At 31.2% G+C, this 13,933-nt stretch overlaps 1 protein-coding gene across 5 annotated transcripts in view; it reads left to right on the forward strand.

The window, feature by feature from the left end:
• The window catches only part of Atac2 (Ada2a-containing complex component 2), a 58,251-nt gene that overhangs the window by 13,231 nt on the left and 31,087 nt on the right, over positions 1-13,933 (forward strand). For 2 of the 5 annotated variants that reach the window (XM_075360963.1, XM_075360964.1), the window contains exon 7: positions 4,080-4,261. In XM_075360963.1, coding sequence (XP_075217078.1) covers positions 4,080-4,261 — 182 coding nt within the window. Of the gene's footprint in view, positions 1-4,079; positions 4,262-4,377; positions 5,569-13,933 lie in introns of those variants that run through there. The other 3 variants (XM_075360961.1, XM_075360962.1, XM_075360960.1) reach the window with 3 other exon arrangements.

Raw genomic sequence — 13,933 nt, forward strand, 5'->3', positions numbered from 1 at the left:
AATTCTACAAAAATTTATATATATATTTTTGATCTTAAACATCATCCTCCAGATATTTTAATAATGAAGGTTTATACACACAATAATGGTTTAAATGTCAGCCTCTTTCAATGGAGGTAATCAAATAGAAAGAATACTTGAAAACAATAAATCATTTAATAAAAAATGTCAATGGAGATGAGAGTCTGATTTAAATGGGTTAATAAATCCTACAGAAGGGAAAAATAAAGAAAATAAAGCTCATACTCAAGTTCCTTCTAGGAACTTAACTCTATAAACTTGAGGACAAAATAAACTTGAGGAAAATAAACTTGAAGGAACTTGAGTATGAACGGAAATCCCTTCATCGATTCAACTAAAGTCTAGTTCGTAGAACTACTCAAATCCGTAGAACTTGATCAGAGAGTGAAGGAGGAGGTAGAATTTCAGGGTTTTTTATTGATTATATTTATTGATATATTATAATTTAAAAAAGGAGTAATTAAAACTGAAGATGAGACTAGAAAGGTAACAATAGGTAGAAAAGCATGAATAATTAAAAATATATTAAAATCAATGGATAAATGTAGAAAGTATAGTTCTAAAGTTGACAAAGACTGAAAATGTTGTAGTTTAAAAATAAATCAAAACAAGATAGATGCAGAATAAGTTGTCCAAATATATTGATGGAAATGTCTGCCACGTTATTTGCATCGATGGCATCCTGATATAGGCTTAATGGTTATAATGTGTAATCAGGTTTACAGGGTCACCCACCGGGTTGGTCTGGTGGTGAATACACCTTCCCAATTCAGCTGATTTGGAAGTTCCAGCATTCAAGTCCTAGTAAAGGCAGTTAACTTTTATACAGATTTAAATACTAGATCATGAATACCAGTGTTCTTTGGTGGTTGGGTTAACCACACATCTCAAATTGAGGCTGTACAAGACTACACTTCATTTACACTCATACATATCATCCTCTGAAGTAATACCTGAACAGTAATTTCCGGAGGCTAAACAGGAAAAAGAAAAAAGGTTTACATGGTCAAAAGTTGACATCTACAGGGCTAGAAACAGAGTGGGTGGTGTGGTGACTGGGATCTTCACAAGGTTGGTATCTTGTGACCATGGAAAAACAAAATAAAAATGTATTGGTATCAGAAAGAACTATATATGGAAAACCATTGCTAGAGAGACTAGAAAGAGCTAAAAGGTGGCAAGAATAATTACAAGGAAAAAATTATTACAGAATGTTTTGGAGGAGGAAGAAATATTGATGATTATATATATTAATGCAGATTCTATTTAAGATAAGAATTTGAAAGAGATGTAAAAAATTGAACAGAAATAAGATGGTAGGAATAGATAATATATCATCAAAATTATTACCATGTTTCAGAGAAGCAAGTCTGATAGAACAGACAAGGAGCTCCACCATGATTTCATCAAACTGAGGGCTTTATTCCTATCCAAACTATAAATTATGTGACTTATCTCTCTGCCTCTGTAATGTCCATAGATAAACATCAGAGTGAAAAGCAGCAACTTTCTCTTGGACTTGCAGATTATATGAAGTTTTATTAGCCATAACATCATCTGGCAATAAATCATTCAATAGAAAATGTAAAATCTCACCTTTATCAGAAACAACACCCTGCTGGGTTGAGAGAGCCAACAAAAGAATATTTTTCTTATGCTTATGGCCTAGGACTCTACTCACAACACCCCAAGGTTTCTTATTTGCTTGCTTTCTAACAAAAGAACACCAAGAATCCCTTTTAGATGTCCTGACCAAATGAAAATATTCAGACCTTTGACTTTGATTATATCATCTACCAAATTCACTGGCTGCTCAGGGTCAACAAAGAGAATTCTCTAATCCACCAAGGGGCTATTCTCTCTCAACTTAAACTTTGGGGAATCGAATTCTCAGTGCCATTTATGAAAGTGAGAGAAGATCTTTCTGCCAGGTCTCCCACTTGAATATCATCCAGACTCCGGTCTAAGATATGGAGTCTAGGTGAGAGAATATTAACAAATTTAGGCCAGTCCGTCTTACTGTGAAGGAAACATGCCTGTTTAATAGGAACATTGCACCCATAAGCATTTCGCAACTCAATAATCAACTCAAAAAAATTAATCGATGATCACTACAACAAGCATCAACTCTACCAGGAATATTCCTACCAACAGTAGTATCAATATTCATTCCAACAAACGGTATTCTTTCATCCACCATTCCAGCATATGTTAGTAACTCATTGAAATCATTAAAATCCTTTGACCCAAACTGCACAATGAAACCTTCAACTAGTCCAGCTCTATCATATATGACTCCACTATACCAAAGAAGCAGCTTAACATTTACAGCAACATCTAGTATTATAAGACAGTTACCATCAAAATCAAGAATTCTTTCCTCTTTTCTAAATGTTCCTCAATGGGATCTCTATATTGGATACAAATTAACAACACAGAAATCAAGACCATGTAACAAGTTTAACAGTGACATGATGAGTATCAGAAACCTGCTCAAAAAGACCCAATCTAATGTCTTCCTACACAGAACTGCAGACATACTGGTACATCCAGTATAAAATGTTTGACAACTATTAAAATGTGGTTAATCATCTGTACCACATATTGATGAAAAAACAATTATATCATGGGACCTCTTTTCATCAATTTCACCTAACTTGTTCTAAGCAATGTATGTACCTTGAGAATTTATCTGTTCAAACTTATTCATGCAATGAATTAAAATGTATCTTAACATCTCTCAAATAACAACTACAGTCTTAACTATTGACTGAGTATTAACTATTAACTAATCCTTTCGCAACCTTGAAAAATGATTCACTGGATGGATCATAACCATGTACTTTAAATATGATTAAAACTTGCATTATGCTTGGAAAGATATAGCTCAGGAAGATATAACATTGCTGATCACATGGATAGCATTACTATTAATGATAAATTAAATTTTTGGGTGTTTTATTAGTGTCAAGTTCTAATGGGATAATCAGATTAATTTTTTTTGTAACAAAATTAAACCATATTCTTTGTCTCTGAAGCACCTAATACTAAGCTTATGTTCTATGTTAAATATTTATTATGATTATGTATATTCCCTTCTAAAATATAATGTCTTCTGTTGGGGCTCTTTCAGAAAGTCATAATGAGTTTTTAAGATCAAAATGGGCTGTCAGATCATTATCTGGCCCCAATAAGTATGAATTGTATTGATAATTTCTAAAAAAGTGAAGTATGTTGCCCTTATAAATTGCTCTTTCGTTTTTTATTAATAAATGTGCTATCTTTGCTAAAAAGAATAGTTTCTAATTCTTTAAAAATAACACTATCCACCCCTGCCAAACCAGATTGATACAATTAAAAAAAAAAATTAAGTAAGTAAGACTAATTAAAAAATAATAATAAAAAACTAAATTTATTCAGTTTTGAATTTATTTATTAATAATAAAATCCAAATTGTGAATTGATTTGTTATATTTTTTTTTGTTTAATGTGTTTACCTGATAATTATTTCATGTGTTATATTTAAATAATTAATATGGGTTTTTATCACATCTATTATTTGTCTAATAATTTATGTTTTTATATTTATAATTTATCTTATAACGATGTAACCTATATAATTTATTATCATATACTGATCAGAATAAAAGGATTATTTATTTACAGCTTTATTTTATTATCTGAATCCAAAGTTAAATATTATCTAGAAATCATACATCTATTAAAAAATAATAAAGAACACTTTTCTTTAAAAGGAAACTTTAATTAATTTAACATTTTTATACCAAATATAAAATATATATATGCTTAATTAGGAACTAAATTAAAATAGTGCAGATTTTGTTTTAAATTATTTGTTTTGGAAAGGATTTTGTAAGGGGGAAAATGTGTTATTATAGTTAAGTTACATGTTTTTATAGATTTGTGTTGCTAGAAATATAAATCAATGCTGTACTGGGAATTTTGCTAAATTGTGTTTTTTCAATGTCATTTGTTCAATTTGTCATTAATTGTTTATTTAAATTTTTGTCAAATTTACAGTTGTAATTTTTTTTCAGTGTCAGAAAGTTTACAATATCCTGATTTTAGTTGTGTTGCATTGTACAAAAAATTAATCATTGGATTTGCATTAATGGTACCTGATGTTACTGCAACTGATTGTTATATAACTTTTATATTAACTAGACCTGGTTGGAGAAATTGTGGAATTGCAACATTTATGTTATACCATTTAATACAGGTAATTTTAACAAATTTTATTTTAATTGTAGTCCTTATCCATTGTTATCAATTACTTATGAAATAATTTTTAAGATATTTGTTATATTTTAGTTATAATTTTTATTAATTTTTCAGACATGTATGGGTAAAGATATAACGCTACATGTTGGAGTGGATAATCCTTCTTTATTTTTATACCAGAAATTTGGATTCAAAGTTGAACAGTTTGTTCAAAATTTTTATGATAAATATTTTCCTATAAACTCTAACCATTGTAAACATGCCTTATTTTTACGTTTAAGTCGATAAAAATATTATGATATACTAGACCAGAAGTTGAAATGCTACTACTGCATTTCTTTTAGTATTTTAATTAGTCTCTCCATAAAATGTTACCATTAACACTATGGTAAATTTTTTTTTTGTACATTAAGTATTAAGATTACTTACTCAGAAGATGTATACTATTAATTGTAAGTTAGAAACAATTAAATTGTAATTGTTAATTTATTTATTGATCGCAACTGTTACAAATTAGTTTTAAGTACAGTATAATCTTTAATTTAGATTTCAATGATGTGGACTTCGGTTAATCCGGGACTGGTACAGCCTGGTCATATGAAGTTTAACAATTTAAAATAAAATTAACAGAGAAATTATGCAAATATAATTTTCCATGTCAGTGTTTTACTTTAAATTTAGGAATTAAGAACCATTGGTCAGGTACATCATAAACACCATTATTGTAGGTTATCAAACATTATTGTATTGTTTTTTGAAAATGTCTCATTTAATTCTCCTTAAACATTCATTTGTTATTTTTAGCCTTTTAATCTGAATAAGATACTTCTGTACTTTATTTATTAACCTAATTAGAATACCGAAAATATAAATCTTTCTCAAAATTGTGTTTAGTCCACTAAAGAAACTAATGATATTGAAAGTTTTAGTACTTCTGCATAAAAAGACTAGCACATTAAAAATTTATATGTTAGGTATCTTAATCAAAAACGTTGTAGTCTCTTTTATTGCTCAGATGATTCACTTGCAATATCAGTCAGGTTCTGATAAATAATAGTAGTAATTGTTTTTTTAATAAAAAAAAAACATGTTTACATCTTAACATGCATATGATTCTGGATTACTGTATTATTTGATTTTTAATTAAGTTTGGATTATAGATTTTTTCTGAATTTAAAAGTGCATGTCCTAATGAATTTTGTAACATTCATTTGTATATTTTAAAAAAGAAATGCATTACTACATACTATTTTCCTACCAAAAAATTAAGTAATCATAATTATATATTTTTTATTTTTAACCGCTCCCTTTTAGTATTTGTTCATAGTTATTATTATTAATACATATCGTATTTCTGTAGAACAACTAAGATATTGCAGCAAAAAGTACCATATTTTACTGTTGATATTAAATACAGTTATGTTTTTTTTTTTCAATAAAAGCTGTTGATATACTACAAGCATATTAATTTTTTTCTGAAAAGAGTGCTGTTATATAAAAAAATTGATTTTTTTTTAAAGAAAATAGTAACTCTAGTTGTTTTCATATTATAAAACAAAACTGTTCTAAAATTAGGTAAAAGTTTCTCAGTTCAGTTTGTGCATTTTGCTTAAAAATTATTGGTATATTATAAACATTCTTATGTGAACATTTCTTTCTTTCTTTCTTTCTTTCTTTCTTTCTTTCTTTCTTTCTTTTTCCTGTTTAGCCTTCGGTAATTACCTTTCAGATAATACTTCAGAGGATGAATTAGGATGATATGTATGACTAAATGAAGTGTAGTCTTGTACAGTCTCAGTTCGACCATTCCTGAGATGTGTGATTAATTGAAACCCAACCACCAAAGAACACCAGTATCCACAATCTAGTATTCAAATCTGTGTAAAAATAACTGTCTTTACTAGGACTTGAACGCTGGAACTCTCGACTTCCAAATCAGCTGATTTGGGAAGACGTGTTCACCACTAGACCAACCCAGTAGGTATGAAAACATTTCTGGAACTCGTATAAAAAATTGCATTAAAGAGACATTGAATAACAATCAGATAGAAGATTAATAAGGTATCAGATCATGAAACCTATACTTCAGCAACAGATATTAAGGCCTTTTATTGGGTAACTACTGAAAATCAGAGTAAATGCTCCACTTTTATCCAGTTGGTGTAGATAATAACATATTAAAAGATACCTGCTTCAGATCAGGTAACCTTGCATACTGTTTTTTTTTTAAAACGTATGAAATTTTTCTATAAATAAAAAAGCTAACAACACCGTGGTTTTTTATGCACAGCTTACACACACATGCACACACAACTTATTTATAATTTTATTTAAATATGAATAATATTTTTTTGATTATTTAATTCAATGATTCTAACTAAAACGTGAACATACCTTATTTAATTTGCGTGGGTGTGGTAATAATAGTAATAACAGTCAGCACTAAATAAACTAATGTAATTTCACAACTTGCATAGAACAAATTTCGCTTGTACAGTCGGCAGACCGGTATAGCCGCAAGGCTTAATGCAATGGGTACCAAGTCACCTGTGATGTTACAACATAGTTTAAAGCATGGGGGGAAGGTGTGATTTTTTTGCAAATATTGTTATTTTCTAATGTTAACAAATATGCCTAAGAAAAATAGACCTTAATTAGGCAAAATCTCAAGATACTGAGGGTGACCTTGCTCTACAGCCTCACCCCCTTCACTTTTTAAGTTGAAAATTTAATGGCATCAATGCCCCATGTATAGAAGTAAACTGACCAAGTTTGGTCAAAATTGGTCCAGTTGTTCTGGAGATATAAGGTGATTTAGAAGCCAACACCAAACATAGACGTGTACATATAAACATAGCATCCAGAAAATTCTCATCCAGTTTTTTGAGTTCCTTAGGTGTCAAAACGTCAAGATCTGATGAAAACCGCATAAGCCCAAATTGGACCAATTACAAACAATTCTTTCCCTTTTAGAGCCATAGCTCTGCTTTGTCTAGATGGGAAAGTAAAATTACATAAAATGATGAAGTTATAAAGAAAATTTCACTTTATTTATCATATTATTATAGTGTTTTAAAAATATATATTAGTTTGTACATTATTTCTAACTTTTTCTTGCAATTTCAGTCATCATCATTTTTGTCTGTTGGTTCTTATTTGCTTCCAAAAAAAGTTTCCCAAAAAAGGTTTTTATTTTTATTTTTAAACATCCCCAAGGTAACCAGTCCCAACCATTAGGCACAACACAGTCACCTCAGGGTGTCGTGCTTTCTCTGACTTACCCCTTCAAGGGGCTTTCCCAACAGGTTCCCTCCAGCCTCATAGGAACACACCGACTTCCTCTTCTGGACAGCTGACACACCCCTCCACTGGAGAACTACCCTCCTACACATATTTCTTGCTGTCTGCAACCCTCTCACACCTTGAGAGTCCTCTATACCATCATCAGGGAGCTCCAAGTAACCAACTCACACGTGTAGATGAGCCAAAAACACCCTAGGCATAGAGGCTATCTCCCTGGCCCTACACGTCACCGTGCTTCAACCCTAGACTTCCTGAATTTTTTGAAGTTTTCCCTGTCTGTTTTTTTTCTTTCTTATAAACAAATGCATCAGAACACAACAACCCCAGTGTTCATAATGACATGCGTGATCCACCACCAAGACCATATGTGTTGAACTGCGTATAGTAAATATATATTCACTATATTATACAATACACAAAGCACACTACCAATACATTTAAGACATCTCACTACATGCCCTAACACTACATTATTACTACACAAAGTTTACCATACAACAAAGATACATTCATTACATCAAAGAATATGCACCAATGTTTTTAAAACTTTACAATATTTGTTTGCTGTACAATAAAAACATAACATCAGAAAGAAAAATGCACATTAATAATATGTACATTACATTGCACAAATAAACTCATAACTACAAAGGATAATATACACCAGTATTATGAGACATTACAATAAAAATTATTTACAGTGTAATGATTAAGCATAACCTACAATAAGACACATCAATACAGTACACATTATTTCATTACATTATTGTACAAAGCTCTACATTCCTCCATCACCACAAGATAGCACTTGTACTAATTATAACACATGATACAACACAATAATAAATACTTAGACCCTAAACTGAAGACATGTTAACAATGGCACATAGTTTTATATCCTCATCCGATTTATGAGGATGAAACAAAAACTACAACTACCCCACCACCCTTAAAATCTTGTGTGGAGTGCCACACATACACATTCCCAAACTAATAAACACAGCAGCAATCATGACACAATATAAATACAAATATGAAAGAAATTATAATTCTACAAACTAAAACTAACCAGGCTGCTAAACTAGCAAAGTAAGTCTGTGCTACTGTATTATCCTAATCCTCATGATGAAAACTTCATGAGACCTTCCTGCCACACGAGACATTCCTTGGAGCAAAACAAGGCATTTCTCTCCTATCATTATCTTTCTTCCTTACCTTCTGTTTCAGTATCCTATGTGTAACATAGGATACTGAAACAGTATCCCTTTCCTGTCACTGAGGTACTCCTTGATGACTTTCTGGATCTGGTCCAACACCCTCTCGCCTCCAATGCCCTCCCAATGATTCCCCACAGGAGACTGTTGAAGGTGTTCTTCACATCCAGGAGGATCAGGGCAGGTATCTCACAGGTCCTCCAAGTTCCATTTGCTGCTGAATCCACAAAATACATGATTCATATAATTGCATGGACTGCTGACCACCTCTTCCTGCAGCTGAATTGCACGGGGGAGAGTCTCTTAAGTTGCTCAACTTCATCCGCAAGTCTCTTCACTATGATACGTTCATAAATCTTTGCCAGTGTGTTTAGTAGACAAACTGGCTGAAAATATCCTGGATCCTCAGGGTCCCTTCCTGGCTTTGGAAGCAGTGCCATCCTCGTGACCCTCCAGCATTCAGGGAAAGCACCCCGTGTGAATGCGTTGTTCATGCATTCTAGCAGTGTCCATGGGAATGCTTTTACCACTAGATGAACAACCTCTACCTGCACTCCATCTGGTCCCAGGCTCTTCTTTATGTTTTGTTCAGCTGCGTCTCCCTGAAGCTCCAGAAGGGAGATCCTTCTAGTCTCATCCCAAAGCGGCATTTGCCACTCTTCAGTCTAGGAAAGAGCGAGTCCACTATGCTGACAATCCTATTGATTGAAATGATCGGCAACCTCCTTCTCTCAGGAGCACTGCAAGATTGCCACCCAATCCGAATCCATCCCTTTGCAACCAATGCCATTGCCACTTTCTTTAGGAGAATTACGGTGGCATTCTGTGATTGGCCATATGCCGGTCGCAGAGAAGTCACCTGTAGATCATGCTGATCTTTCTGCAGGAGTCCTTCATTAACACCCAAAGCAACTCTTCCCTAGAGTCTTCACAGTCCAGATTTTTTACATGGACTGCGACCCAGTCTATCCATTCTTTCCCCAGAGGAAATCTTCACTTCCTGAAGCCGTGCATGTACCTGATCAATTAAGATCTTGGGCTCTCCAGCATTTTTTTTAACCTTAATCTCAAGGTCCTCTCCTTGGCGATCCAAAAAAGGGCTTAGATAATTTTTATTGAATCTGCCTAATAGTCTTTTCTCAGCATTTACCATTTTATAATTTTCTGAAGGCTTCCTTCCATTCTTACTAAAAAAATGTTTTTTACATTGCTATGATTTTCTCCATGATGATAGGTGGTAATATTAATTTCAAAAATTAACTTTTATTATGACAACCAAACTAACTGCAGCTGGACTAACTAACTGCTCTGTAGCTAGACATAAAGTGACTAGAAGACTGAAAACATTTTGATGTAAGCTTTTAAAAATATTTTATTGTAAAATATTGTTCAGTTTGAAATTGGAAAAGTTTGTAGTTAAAAATTTGTTACTTTCTTATTCAGAATTCATCTTAGCAAAAAATTTATGAGAACAAAGAAGTTGCATTATATAATAAGAACTTTCGTCTTAAAACTATTTTTTGATAAAAGTTCCTTCTCTTGATGGGAAATTATTTTTATTGACAATTATAATGATAATGAATTTACATACAATGATAAGTGGATGGGTGTAGGAACAGAGATTTTTTGCCATTTGTCAGTCCATTACAGATGCAGAGGTATTGGATATCCTCTGTGAGCCACCTCAGAACATCACAGAATTTCAGAGTTTGGCCTGATATTGCTTCATGCGTCCCTTATTTTGTTTGGTCATGGTGACTTCAAACTCTTCCATTGCAAGGTCTGCTGCCTCTTTCAGGGTCATAACCATAAATATTATGATTCATCGCCATTAATAATATTGCTCAAGAAGAAGAGATGGTTAGTTTCAAAAAATTTTCAGCTTGGTTCAGATTCTAACATGGTGCTGTTTTCGTTCAATATTGCAGAATTCACTGGCAATCCTTTGCTTTGTTGGTGAGTTTGTACCAGAATTCGATACAAATTCATTGCTGTTTAATGTCATTCATTTTCACTTCACCATAGAATCATAAAACAACTCAAATGTATTATTAAAAAATTCCTAAAAACAAAAGAAAGCACAGAACCACATAGCATGACACTACTTGACAGACTGACTAGAAGAAGTGCAGCTTGTAGTGTCTTGAGCTATACAACTTAGCAATTCAACTAGTTTTTGTGCTATGTACAAATTTTAAGAAGTTTTAAGTACCACCTTATATTTATACAATATTTAATTTGTAACTTACTTTAACTTTCTGGATTGTGGGAGAGAGCTTACATCATATAAATTGAGCTTTCTGCTCATCTGCCTAATACAAAGGCAGATGAGCAGAAATTTAAAGTAAGTTACAAATTAAATATTGTATAAATATAAGGTGGTACTTAAAACTTCTTTAGATTTTTTAAAACTTTAAAACTCTAGATTATTTCTTTTTAGTAGTTTTTTTGCAGAATTTTGACATTTCAGAATGGACAGTTGATCATAATTTGATATTCTGCTCTTAGCAGTTGGAGTATAAATTTCCTCCTGAGTTTTATGATGTTCAGTTTTTGTAATTTTTTTTTGTTTGTATAATAAGATGTCAGAAAAAATGGATGACTGTGAAAATATCAACATTATAAATCTAAGGAAATATTCAAACATAATTAAAACCTGTTTCATTTTGTAAAATTGTGCCTGCCAAATCAAACTAACACAGTTACTTATCATATAATATATACATATATCTTTACTGTTCTGTTTACTTGCTGTGATAAAGGTTGGATTACAATATGAAAGCAGAAGAAATTGATGGACATTCTTAAAGAGAAAAAAGTAGAATGGAAAGACAAGGTTTAGTAAAGCAATAATATGTGAGACAAACAGCAGCAATGAAAGTAAATAAAAATATGACTGGGTGGGTCTAGGTTGAGATGTTAGGCAAGATAGTCCTCTCACCGACACTGTTCAATATTTATATTGAAGATATGATAAGGAGTATATTAGAAGAAAGAGAAGAAGGTATAAGATAATACCTTCTTAGCTTTTTTTATCCATTGACAAAAACTAAGAGGCATAAGATTTGCTGATGATATGGTAATGGTATGAAAATAAATACAGGAAAAACTAAAGCAATGGAAGTAAACATCAAAGAGGATTTAATGATAAGAACAAGTGAAGGAAGAATAGAAAAAGTAGAAAATTACAGATATTTGGGGCTATGGTGACTGACAACTAACTGGAAGAACACAATGAAAATAAAAGGAAGCATATTGATGGCAAAGGAAGACTTCAGTAAAAGGAGGAAATTACCATGTATTAAAAGTTTGGACTTAAAGTTAAGGAAGAGATTAGCCAAATGCTATTTATTGAGTGTCTTGTTGTGTATTAAAATGAAGCATGGACAATGAGGGAGAAGGACTGGATTGAGACTTTTGAGATACGGATATGAAGAAGGAGGAAGAAACCAAGATAAACAGATAAAGTGAGGAGTGAGGAAATGATGAACAGGATTAAAAAAGAAAGAGCACTCATCCAGGAAGTATACAAAATAAAAGTAACCTTATAAGGATGAAGTTAATAGAAGAGGGTGAAGATTGTAAATTACAAGGATATCAAGAAGAAGGCTTGGGACAGAAATGGATGGAACAGTAGTACTTGTAAGGGACCTGCCGTCAGGCAGAATGATTAGGAAGATATAAGTTCTCTGTTATTCTGAAATGTGTAACAAATATTATTTTTAACATTTCTCAGTCTTAAGTCAAGGGCACAGTCACTTTCCATAAGCATTGACTGCTTCCATACTGTCATTCTGAATTGACCATAATAATTTGGCTTTTACATTTTTTATGGCTGATTGTTGCTTTAACAATCATTAATGTTTGTTAGATTTTAATTAATTTTATTATTTTTGTTTTAAAGTCAATTTGTTAAATTCAGATCAATATATTAAGGGATATAATATTTATTATTGATAATTGAGTTTTATAGCCATTTAATTTTAGTGATAGTAATAAAAATGTGAGTAATTTTATAAAGAAATCATTTTCAATTGAAGTCATTCTTTCCTCTAAAATAATTAAAAATAATGAAGTAGAATGTCAAGAATAATTTTCCTGGTAAAACTATAAATTAGTAATCTATATTGTATAAAACAATATTTAGTATTGTTATTAAAATTTTCCAATAAATAAAAGCTTCCCTTTTTTTATTCTCTCTTATGATTATTTAGTATTATAGAGTGTAGGCATTAATGTTTTTATAAAGTGTACAGGAAAGAGTATTTCAAGGATAGCAACAAAAAAAAAGAAACAAATAAAGTTTACTGAAATCAAATATTCTTGACACAGCTTCTATTCTGTATTTAATAAAGGGAGATTTTCTTTGTAATATCATCTCTCTTATTTTAACACTAATTTTAAAAGAATTAATAATAATATTGACAGCAATGTTATAAAGGACTTTTGAACATTGATAACATTGTAAAGCACCAAAAGGGAATTTTAAATGTTATTTGTTAAAAATTAATTAAAATAAATTATCTTTATTTGTATAAAATAATTACTCCGACTTTGTTGTTGATCTCTTTTGGTAAGAAACCTCTCCCATAAAAAATAATTGCATAACAAAATAAAATGAGTAATATTCATTTAGCTAATGTAGAAGAAAAATGTGAAACTATCTATAAAGTTACTTATGGTGCCCAAGGTGATTGGAACATCAGCTAGAAATTATTGAAGCTGTACAATGTGACTACATACTGTTTTACTGAACATGAATTGAAGCACACAAATAGAAAAAGTTTTTATTTTATTATTTTTTTAGTTGTTTTATCTTTTTCCATATTTTAATTGCTATTTGAACTTTGATGTTGGAAGATGCCTTTTAGAAACATGAAGCTGAAAATTATATTTTTCACTATAACCCAAAATGCCTTTTGCTGTACTCATATATTGGTAACATGCATGTGCATTGTCATAACTATTTCCAAACTGTGCCACCTTTTTGACAGTCATACTATACAGTATTTAAATTTGTGTTTTTGTTAAAAATATAAGATTTTTTTTTTAAATGTATTTATTTAGTTTAGCTGTATGCTAAGTTTGATTATTTATTACTGAGATCCAGAGAGTAATTTTTTCTTTCTTCAAAGCCTGTTGTTTTTGTTTGA

Source organism: Lycorma delicatula, chromosome 3 (genome assembly GCF_047948215.1).
Source record: "Lycorma delicatula isolate Av1 chromosome 3, ASM4794821v1, whole genome shotgun sequence".
Classification (NCBI taxonomy): domain Eukaryota; kingdom Metazoa; phylum Arthropoda; class Insecta; order Hemiptera; family Fulgoridae; genus Lycorma; species Lycorma delicatula.